The sequence below is a fragment of the Cephus cinctus genome, unplaced genomic scaffold, assembly GCF_000341935.2.
Source record: "Cephus cinctus unplaced genomic scaffold, Ccin1 Ccin1_scaffold0123, whole genome shotgun sequence".
NCBI classification, from domain to species: Eukaryota; Metazoa; Arthropoda; class Insecta; order Hymenoptera; family Cephidae; genus Cephus; species Cephus cinctus.
The window spans coordinates 2,203,579-2,214,857 of record NW_014332857.1 but is presented as its reverse complement, the minus strand read 5'-3'; the positions used below and the strand labels follow the sequence as shown (position 1 = coordinate 2,214,857).

Sequence of the window (11,279 nt, the reverse complement as noted above, 5' to 3'; positions counted from 1 at the left end):
AGAATCTAGCGATAAGAAGTTGTTCTTTTCTAATCTCACGAGATAAATCTGGGAAAAAGATCAGCAACGGCTCGCGATAATTTAACGCGTTTTATTGTCACTCCATAGGATACTCAAAGGTGCCGCAATCTCTGGATGAGATGGATGCGATGGAAGTTGGTGCAGTTGGCGACAATGGCGGCTAGACGTTCTTCTTGCTCCTGGAAACGTCCTCCGGATGCTGCGTGATCCTATGGTGGTACGTGGGGGCGCGTGCGGTTTCCGCCCACGGCTTCAAGGAACAGTAACGATGGTGGGAAAGAAAATGAAGGGAGGCTCGAGGGACGGGAGGGGGGATACCTGTTTACTACCTCAGTCGATATCGATTTCACGAAATCGATAGTCGCAACTCGTTCCAACGGGACAAAACGTAGGAACGCTGGAACGCTGGAACGAAACTAACCAGATCGCGCGGCACTTGCTACGTCAAACGCGGAATTTTCTTCGCTATTTATTGGCTCATACAAAATCAATAAGGCTCGGAAGGGCGAGCGACTCTCTGTTAGCCCTCTATAGGTAGGAAGCGCAAGACAAATCGCCGATCCAACGATAAACCTTGTACCGGTCACACTTCGATTATATGCGGCGGAAATCAAAGGAACCTCCGGCAGATAAAGTTGCACTTGATGAATAAACATGGACGACTACTCGCGTGGCTTCCTACTAATACGGGTTATATCGGTTTGGCATTTTGCCACTACTAGTCTTGCGCGCTTTTTATCTTCCTGGCTAATTCGTCGCCTCGCATTCTCTGGATAATTTTAATATTTGTTTTGAAAATGGCGAAACAATTTTTTTATTAATTTTCCACCGGGACAGTTAGGCATGACAATTTCACATTGCCTATCAAATTTTGAATTTGGTTCTGTTTCGTTTTTTCTCTTCAATCTTGCCTCTCCTTTCTTCAGTGCTGCCACCTTGCGAGATTTTTTTGTGGTTTTGACAAGTGCCTTGCTTGTTCTTCGCCCCCTTCAACCCTTAACTGCGAGATGCTCCTTTTTCTTGTTCATTTTAATTTTACTTTGCTTTTTTTTCCGACAAAAACCATTCTGACGAATTGTTCGGTAAAGCGATGGTAACTTCACAGACCTGGATTTCAAAGGAACTCTTTTATTGTACGTTTTTAGTATACAGTCATGCCGTTTTGCATAAGGGCTAATAATACTGCAATAGAGGCGTTACAGTTTGTGGGTTAAATTAAATAGGTATCAATTAAATAGTTTCGTTACAAATAAATTAGAAGCTTATTACTAGGTCATTCTTATATATTACTTGTATGTATAGTTGAGTCCACGAATAAAATGTGTTTTCGAGGTGCCATCTTATCAAGACGTTCAATTGTAAAAGAGTCCCCTCGATCTGACTTTTACTCCTGCACAAGACTATACATATAATAGCTATACGTTATTGGATTCGTTTACAAGCGAATCATTAATTTACAATTGGATTTAGGTGATTCGCCCAACTTTCACGATTATGTAATAGGAGTAAGAGCATTTCCCCTTTTATATCTCTAATCCTTGTGCAATTTATTGAAAGCGAATCAATCCCTAATTTCTCCAAAAAAAAGTCAAATAAAAAACCATGATTGGTCAGAGTCGCCATATTGAATTTTTTTTACAGCGGTATAAATACCCAAATAATTACGTCACGACGTAATTCCGAAATGGCTGAACGACAATCCAACGAACGATGGACACTGTGAACTATCAAGTGTTCAGCAATGTCTCTTTGTCTTGTATCCAATTAAAGATCAGTCACACCCGCGAGTTTTCAGATATCAGATACGAGTTAAAGTCTGTTTCACTTGCAAACCGTAATCCACTCCTCGACAGTGCAATTTTGACACTGCACAAAACAGCACCAATGAAATTTGCAATGACAGCGTTCGGTCCGTCTTTGTCGTACAACATTGTAGCCTCGTCCGCAGCAGAGCGACGCACATCCGTCTCCGCCAGAACTTGTCCTGTTGCACCTGCGACCAGCGGTACCAGGAATGTCGATAGTTAGATCGCGTTCGCAGAAATTTGGAGATTTTTGGTAGTAGAACAGCTGTTTTGCTAGATCACATGGTTTCCGTTTGCGACCTCGTCTTTCAGTTCCGGAAATTACTCCACTACCACTGTTACCACCACCACCACCACCGCGATGTTTTCTCTTTTTCTGCCGATCAGGTCGACGCCGACGCGAACCACGTACTCTCGTCAACGGCGTCACGTTCCCCAGGTTGCTCTGAGCCACCAAAATCGCACCCCGGAAACGATCCTTGAGCGTCTTTCCGACTATTCGAAAGTCAGGCGCTACTTTCCAGCAGGTCTTCAATTCGCAGGATCCTGACATTCCGTGACATTTGCAGCGCACCTGCATGTTTGTCGCGACAGCCTGAAATTAGAGAAATTTTATATATTAGTATTATATCAATCCTCGTGTTCAGGAGTGACTCGTAAATGACTTGATTTTCGCCAATGATGGAGACGTGGAAGTTTCATGGACACAGAGGGGTTCGACGGATAAAGGTATCCTGGCCGCGTCTAATCGAGTGCACACGAGCACTCGACGGATTCGGTGGGTAAAAAACGTGCCGGGAAAAAATGGTGAATCTAACGCGTTGTACAAACAGGTATGTGAGTCAATGGAATAAGGTGAGGGGCGAAGACGGAGGTTCTTTTAGACAAAGAGGTGTCGCGTACAAAACAGTTAATGAGTCTACGGCTGGGTGGTCCGGCCTGGGGCTTCATCTTAATAACCTCCAGAGCCGAGGCGAGAGCTGGCGTGGACCGAGATGCACGAAGACTCTGGAGAATGGGGAAGACTGAGAGGACCGAGAGGATTGGAAAGATTGAGAGGACTCACTTCCTCTTCTCTCCCCCTTCAGTTGACTTTCTCAGCCCTTCTATTCCTCCTACATAACAGAGCTGAAACAACCGCTAAAAAGTTAAGCGTTTGAAAGCAAGAAGAGGAAATCAAGGAGGAGATGGATAATGAACAAGGAAGAAAAAGATAACTATTGAAAGTTCAATTATTGACACTGGATAAGCTCAATCTTCGTTAATGTCAAAGTTCATATTTTGTTATCTTGATCATCCTCTAGATAATCTCTTTCATCTATTAATTAATCTGATTGAAACTCACCAATCGACCTGCATGATTGTTATGCAGATTGACAGTCGACTGTATATCTCCAGCCTTTTCTCTCGAGTCTAGGAACTGTTTCGAGAACTCCATGCCATATTCGAGGTTATGAGAGCAGCCCCCCCATTTCCATTGTGTACCCCGCGCCTTGGCTGGTGGTCTACCCCTGTAGCTGGAAGGGTCACATCCACAGGATAAGAGTCTCCCCATACTGCAGGCTCGTGCCACACTGTGAGCCACACCGGCAGCCGAAATTGCATAAGCGAATGCTGTCTCCCTGTACCCTGGGAATAAGAATAAAAATGCATTTAATTGTGATTCGAATGATGAGAATTGTCGATGCGTCAGTCCCGTATAGCAAATTGCACCTAAATCGTGGTGACGGCATCGAGACGCCAGGAATATACATGGGAAGCGATATCGCGAAGAGTCAGCGGGAAGTCAGGCAGTCAGGCAGGGTTGGCTTCCGTAGAAGGAGTTCGGTAGCCAAGCAGAGAACAGACAGCCATCAGACAGAGTTCAGAGGGAGATTATTCAACCGTCCGTCAAAACAAAGCGCGGCCATCAGCAGCGGCGGCCAGCGGGCATCCACTGTCTGCATGTATAAGCGATCTCGCCGTGGGGTTTCCGCAGGCGCACTGCCAAACGCTTCACGACTGTCCTAACCTCGAAACTCCGCGTGTCCGTGTATTACCTCTCTCTCGCCTCGCGTAGCCTCTGACAGGTGGACTTTTCCCCGAAAATACATTCTACGTGTCAAATCAAATGAAAAGTGAAAATATTTTGTGCATCCGATACAAACAGGACGACGTGGCGTCTGTGGGATTGTACGTGTTTACGAAGGATAACTTGTCAACTACGGTGAGTATCTACTTGATGTTTTTTAACGTGTGTAACCTAAAAGTAAAAACAGACCTGGCTACGATGTACGCTCTGCGTGGGTATAGAATTTGGAAACACTTGATCGTGGCGTAAGAGTGAGGACTGCGGAGTTGGCTGGCAGGACTTTGTAAATAATGCGACGTCAAATACAGTTTTTCTTCGGGCCCGACGTGGATCTCGGGAGAGTTCGGAGAGTCCGGAGTCGGATTGACGGACAGCTGAGCATCAAACTGCAGTGGTGGCTGTCAACTTACAAACGATACGACACATGACTGGCTTCGAGTTGGAATACAGAACGCGCGCCTTCTTTATAGGGATGAGCGCTTCGGCAGCAGCAGCGCAATATATCGATGGCCAATGCGTTTCTCCTCTTCGGCCAATCCGATCTCCTCGGAATTGCAGTATTCATGAGGCTGCGCTTCGCCGCCGTAAGACGCTCAGACGTGCTGCTACGCGTTATAACGCGCTTCAATGCGCTTCGATGCGCTGCGCACCGCGCTTCCAAAGGATTTGTGGCATTCGCCATCGACACTTGATGCTCCTCGGTTGGAATCGCGAGCCGTTACCCGGCATCCTGACCCATTACTTTCGCAAACTACCATTCGGTGCCTGTTTTTTCATCCCTCTGGCCATCTTTTTTGACTCGAACTTTTTGCTTTTTTACCTATCCTCTCTACCAACTATGGCAAGTCACGCCATCTACCCTGCTGATAATAATACGCTCGGCTGTAGCGAATAGCTCTTTTTTTTTTTGACAGGCAACAGATAACGAGATAAAATCGAAGAATGGGACTCGAACTAAATAATAGTGCATGGGTGACGGCGTGTAGGGATGATGATGAAATAAGAAAAGGAGTAAAGAAGAAAGAAGGGACAACGATGACGCTGATGGTAACTAGTGGTAAGTGGTAATGTTAGTGTTGAGTTGGTCGAGAGGCCTACAGAGTTCGCCTTTATAAGGACATCTGGTGGGAGGGTTGGGAGTTTCTCTATATACGGCTATTGGCAGCAACTGTTTTATAATGCAGATAGCTACTGGGACTGCTGGACAGGAGCAGGACGAGGGGACTCGTAATAAATCCTCTCCCGGGAGTTGTACGTCTCTCAGCCTCTTTTCCTCATCCTCCGTCTCCCGCGTCTCTACCACCTTGCCCGTAACACAAGTACGAGGATGAGGACGTGGAGCTCAAGCCAGAGTCGAGGTTAGGGTTGGAGGAAGAAGACCAAGGGGAATGTCTTCTGTCTCTTTGGCTTCTCTCGCAGAACCGATCGTGAAAGGATCGGTAGTTGTGGACGGCACGAGGTTCACGTTTGTCAGTTTGTCCTTTGGACGTCTGGACAAATCGAATAAAGAGCGTCTCCAGGTAAATGAAACTAATCTTGAATATATTGACTAGTTGGCTGTGACATTCTGTACAATTATTTTATGTATTAATTGGTTCTATGGAATATCAATAATGATTTAACATGGAGCGGAATCCAATGTTAAGCACTAAACATCAAGTCTCATTTGACATTCGCCAGTGGTTGGTCCACGTGTGTGGCCTCGGAACGTGTGTTCCTCGTATTTTCATAATATATTAAGTCGTTTACCACGGCGGCCATGACGGCCACAGTTGAGTTATGAAATTCAGAGGAACTTTACGACGCGTCTCTCGACTAGGTGGACCATTCGAGGATGAACTTTGGTGAATTTGTCACGGTGAATTTCTCAGGCAAGAAATGAACGTATAAACGAGAGAGTCGGTAACGGAGGCGTGGGTCAGTTCTACTTTCTTCGGACAAAGGACTAAATTCATGCGTGCCATGAAAACTATAATACGCAAGGAACAGGAAAATTCTAATGGACAGAGAAAACATGGCTCAAACGAGTAACGATTGTTCCTGGATCTGCGAATCTGTAAATCGGTGGAATCGAGAAAAAGAAGCTGCGGACGGAAGAAGGTGTGGACCGGTCTCTGTCCCAGAATGGGAAGCTGTCATCGACACCTTCCGTTAAGGAATCGCGGGGGAAATGATTCCTCGAGAGATAACAAGCCGGTAGAGTCCTTCTTTCTCGTCTCTCGTTTCTCGCGTCTCGTGACGCCTTAGTTTTCAGGTCAGGTGCGCCTGGTTTTCAGGGTCCGCTGCCCGCCCCTTTGCCACATTCATCCTCCACGATATATGTTTCCTCTTTCGACGCACGTACGAGACGAATTTATATGTCACACCGCAGAGTAGCCGTGCGCGTCTTGTTATGGAATTGGGTCAGGTTTTGGGTCCCCAGAGTACCTTTGATTTAAGGAGATTCTCTTAACGTCTCTTGGTGTCTCCTTCGTATCCTCATGAACCTCTAGATCCTCAAGATCATCATCCCCGACGTCCACCGAGTCTCTGGACTCGGTCCAGCTTAATTTTTACTAGACACTTCAAGAAGAAGGACGGCAACCCACCTTCCCCTTCAGGTTACCCCTTTGATAATTAAAAAAAAAAATGTAGTCCTAACCTCTTTGGAGCAAAACGCTACTCTGCTGATTCCTACTGCTCGCTGTCAACGAAGAGCAATTCCATCTGTGCCATGTAAATTGGTGTTGACACTCCTTCACTGCCATTTGAAGTCCCTTCATGGCTGCCACTGTCACATCCGGATTCCTGTGACAGAGTTCCCGTTGCTCCTTGGTCAATCCTGGGATTCCGTTGCACACGACAGCATTACCGTTCACCCAGTCGTCCACGGAGTTGCTCTTCAGACACATCGCACTGGAATTCACGATAATAATAATAGTCACACAGAGATTCTTGATTTAGCATATTTTTAGGAATTGCAGAAAAGTGGTCAGTGTCTCGGAGGTCGAGGAGCTAATTTTCCCACGCGCGCTACCTCGATCGGTTTGAGTGATTTTAGGGTTCGGGAATTCGGCTGGGGACATTCCTCCCGTGGATGGTATGCCATGATCTCCTCCCAAAACCTCCCGTTATCGGATTCCTCATCGTGAACACGGGCACTAGCCCCTTGCTGCTCCTGGATCCGTCTTCGATTAAACCGACGACGTGCTCCCCTTGGTCGGATCAGACCCCTTAGACTTGAGACTCGTCACCTGGTACTCTCGCTATCGAAATCGGTACGATTCCAGGAAGATCCTAAGGCCCACATTTTTCCCCCCCTTTTTTTTTGGGTCTTTCTCATGCATCCTCCTGACGCCTACGCTACTTCAATTTATTTCGTATTAATCTCTATCTTTACTAGGACAAAATGTTTGACATTACTTTTATCGATATACTAATAATTCTGAATTTTTAATATGAATCTAATTTCAGGATGGCGTGACTGTCTGCTGTAGATCAGAGAAAAAGCAGGATCCTCGGCGGCACTTATAACTATTAGGAGTGGCCAGTAGCAGCAATCACTTAAGATACACGTCTTCAGGCTCCAAGATGCTAAACACTTAAGAACGTCCGCTTAAGCGTTATCGGATCTTATTGGCTCTTTGAACATTTGCACTTTGACCTTCGTCTCATAAAACTCATCAAACGTAAAGCAGACGCGCTCATAAGCGCCATGAACGGAAGAGCCTGAAATTAAAAGAACCTGCTGCCACCGTCAGTCGCATCTGTTTTCATGTGAACGCGGCTTAGATACCACGAAGATCCCCTAATCGATTCTAACATGAAAAACGATCGCTGCTCCTAAGGTTTCCCGATGCCGGAGTCCATAGAGACCCAATCGATCGTGCCGATCGAACTATCATCGATGATCCAGGTGTGATCGATCATTCGATCGATAGGGTCACGTGGTGTAATTGAAATTTACGGAGTCCGTGAGTAGATTTATTATCACCCTGTCAAGTACATGATTCTATGTCAAGAATTTTAGAATTAATCTCAAGACAAATTTCTGTGCCGAGATCCATTTATTTTTTTTTTTTTTTTTTTTTTTTTTTTTTTTTTTTTTTTTTTTTTTTTTTTTTTTTTTTTTTTTTTTTAGATTTTTGGTATCAATGCCCGCTGAAGTGGATCCAGCTCCAATCTTTGGGATATCTGTGCTACGAATTACTAATGATAATGAATATCTTTGAAATAAAAGCCATGTCGGACCCGGTGTAAATAAAAAATTCAATGGTCAACTTGGAGAATGAGGAGGAAGAGGACAAGGTGCTGGTGCTGGTGCTGGTGCTGGCGACGATGGAGACCCATGGCGGAGTGTGGGAACGTAGGAGCTCGCCTTCAGGTCGTTGGGGTTATTGAGGGCTCCCATTACCGGTACACCGTCCCCGGCTATCTTTCGCGCTATTGATGATCTACCGAAAGCAGATTAATGATTGTAACTCGGGCAACAAATTGCTGGACAACGTGGAGTAGCCATCGGCAACCTGGAGTGCTTCTTCAGCTTCCTCAGGCACCCTTAGCTCCCTACAGTGATTCCCTTGGATGTTTTACTGTTATTTATTTACTCTTATTTACTTTAGTCACGCGGTAACGTAGCGCTAACGTCTTGTAACAATATTTGTATTGTTTTGCAATTTTTAAATACCTTCGGCCCTAATGGCTAATTGCAGTAAAGTGCAGAAGATAACGATGCCTATAATTCTATTAGATAACGAGCTACGCGTAAACGTGACTCGAAATGAGCCATTCTCGCGTGCGGCATCTTACTTCCTGTGTTACTTGGATCCAAAGAATCCAAGATGGCCGCGGTGAGTGGTTTATTCGGTTGCGATCCTGGCAGTGCGAATTAAATGAGGAGTAGGGGATGGAATTTCGCTTTTAATGGCGAATACTTGGTACAAGTAACAGGACACTCTCTTGGACAAATATTTAACGTGGCTGTTTTATATTAAAGTTCACTACTCGACTTAAGTGCCCAATCGATCCATGTCCATTCTCAAAGGATCGGTACCGCGCCGATTATTTATCGCTTATCGTGAAATCTTTGGAATTATGAATACAATGAAGTTCGATGTAACAAATTTTGTCAATATCCAATCACACGAGTTACGTTGATTTAATCATCTGTAAATCAGATTTCGACGCTGAGCGTCGCGGTGCGAATTGATTTATTGACTATTACGTAAGTGGCACAGCGATTCAATGCGTATTGTAAACGTGCCCGCTTTCGATGATCATCCACTGTACTTGTCCGCAACGAGTCAGGAATCAAAGGGATGCTCTGAAGGAGAGTGGGGTGGATGTTGATTTCTGAAGTGTTCAATTCTAGTAGGCTGATGAAAGGGAGGACGCAGAGGAGGAAGAGGAAATAGAAGAGGAATAGAAGGAGAACAAGGACTCTCGGACACTATTGGAGGTCGGGTAGCCCATTGTGCTCCTGGGAAGTCAGAGTCCTATTCACGGATTCTCCTCGCAAGCAGCTACTGAATATACAGAATGCACAGTGAATATAATGAATGCGCTGATTGTCAGAGAGATCGTAAATTTTGAAAAAGTTCAGCAAGAAATTAGTCACGATCGGAAGGACTTGGATTCGAGTCGCTCGAGAGAATGGACCCGTCCTCGCTTCCTTTTCGTGGAATCCTCAAGATTATCCGAAAGGATCTACCGTCAGGATGCCGCAGGATTATTCGAAAGGGGAAATCTGATGTACGTCGAGTATAAGGGAACTTACCGATGATCGAAGAGAACAAGTCCAAGGGCGATCAGTCCAAGTCGACAGAGACTTCCGGCGTGCTTCCTCGTGCGAGGTGGTCCTTTATGGACGCAGCGTCGGGACGGAGGCATCCTGTCATCGCCTCGACGTCTCTCCTCCTGGGCACGTAGCTCCTTTGCACAGTTTGTCCACTTTAGAACGCAGGGAACCTCTTGGGTGAGACTGTTGGCTGCTTGAGCCCTCGTGGAAGCTCCGGGACCCCTGGTACCCAAACGGAACGACCCTTGCTGGTCCTGCAACCCCTGCAGCCCCGGCAACCCCTGGCTGGCGGCTCGCGAGCGGTGCCTCTGATCAGCGCGTGGCACGCGTCGAGGACTCGCCCCCGGCACCGGCACCGCTTTGACGACCGTCAACTTCGAGAACCCGATGCAATCTGGGTGCATCCAAAGGGCTCCCGAAAGACCCCCGCCGGGCACTTTCTCTGATCACTACGTCGCGAGTCTTTCACTAACCGTTTCGCACCACTTCCTCTTCCAGCACCTACGGAGCACCTATGTGTAACTCACGTTTTACTCTTCTCTCTCTCTCTCTCTCTCTCTCTCTCTCTCTCTCCCTCCCTCTCTCTATCCGTCGCTCTTTATCTATCCTTACCACTGTCGCGTACTTTGACGGGCTGTCGATCGGATGCATTCATATTCCTCTGTTATTATTAAAAAATGTATTTTTCCTTACAACGTCACTTTTCTTCTTCCAGACTTGGATCTTTAAGTTTCACGAATCCTCGGCGCTTCTTCTGACCGAGTGCTTGTCTTTGGCCTCCAGCTTCCTCATATCTCAGGAGCGAAGATCCTTCGCGTTGATCTCTCACTTCACTCGAAGCTCAGCCTCTCTCGAGTGTCTCCTCCAGTGTGTCGGTACATCTGTTCTTCTTCTTTCCGGTTTTCCTCCTTCCGGGGACGATCTTCACTTTCCCTGGAAATTCTCACTTTAACGACACGTATCTTTAACTGCTGGACCAAATTCAAGTCCCTTGTTAAATTCACACGCGATACGATCGATCTCTACACAGCATCCCTTGTAGCAAGTGAAACAGAGTTGAACAATTACCACCCTAGTCGATGTCAACCCTTGGCCATGTTATCAACGCGATGAAAGCGTCGCGGACTGACTACGTGCCACTGATCTTGCTCGATCCTCCCCATCCCGAAGGATCGCGAAGAAAAAGTGATCTGATTCGCGAGAAAACGATGGCGACCGCCGGTAGATCAAAGAGACAGGTAAGCAGGTAATAAGGCAGGCGAACAGGCAGATAAGCAGTCGGTCGAACAGGAAGGGTGTGAGCTCGTAGAGGAGGTCCGCGACTTCCGGTGTATGTGCTCGCGGCGAAGTGTCAAGCTCAAATAAAATAAAACTCGTCTGGACTCCTCCTTCGGGTCCCCCGTACTTGGTACTCCTAGTCGTTGTCGTCGTCGTTGGCAAACAGTCGACGCAAAGGACAAACTTCCCGTGAGTGATGAAAGCCTCTGGTGGTGATGGTAGTCGTGGCGGTGGTGGTGGTGGTGGAGGCGGCGGCGTCGGCGTCGGCGTCGACAGCAGCAGTAGAAGTAGCAAAAGTAGCGAAGAGACGCCAAGATCGTGATCCACG

The 11,279-nt window shown here is 46.6% G+C and overlaps 2 protein-coding genes and 1 long non-coding RNA gene across 3 annotated transcripts; 1 reads left to right on the top strand and 2 right to left on the bottom strand.

Moving 5' to 3' along the window:
* Nucleotides 1-1,819: 1,819 nt before the first annotated feature.
* Nucleotides 1,820-3,264, bottom strand: LOC112493638 (protein Wnt-10a-like). The gene is made up of 3 exons (XM_025079802.1): nt 3,172-3,264; nt 1,983-2,421; nt 1,820-1,887 (listed from the first exon to the last, which is right to left on the bottom strand). The coding sequence occupies exons 1-3, from the start codon at nt 3,262-3,264 to the stop codon at nt 1,820-1,822; spliced, it is 600 nt and encodes a 199-aa protein (XP_024935570.1).
* A 291-nt stretch (nt 3,265-3,555) lies between these two features.
* LOC107275170 lies at nt 3,556-11,215 on the bottom strand. Its single transcript, XM_025080046.1, has 3 exons — nt 9,653-11,215; nt 6,539-6,792; nt 3,556-3,920 (listed from the first exon to the last, which is right to left on the bottom strand). Exons 1-3 carry the CDS (start codon nt 10,075-10,077, stop codon nt 3,862-3,864), a joined length of 738 nt encoding a protein of 245 aa, XP_024935814.1. The 5' UTR covers nt 10,078-11,215; the 3' UTR covers nt 3,556-3,861.
* Nucleotides 4,702-8,775, top strand: LOC112493660. Its single transcript, XR_003058218.1, has 4 exons — nt 4,702-4,954; nt 5,082-5,417; nt 7,351-7,850; nt 8,018-8,775. It is a non-coding gene; the product is annotated as an uncharacterized LOC112493660 (long non-coding RNA).
* Nucleotides 11,216-11,279: the final 64 nt, after the last annotated feature.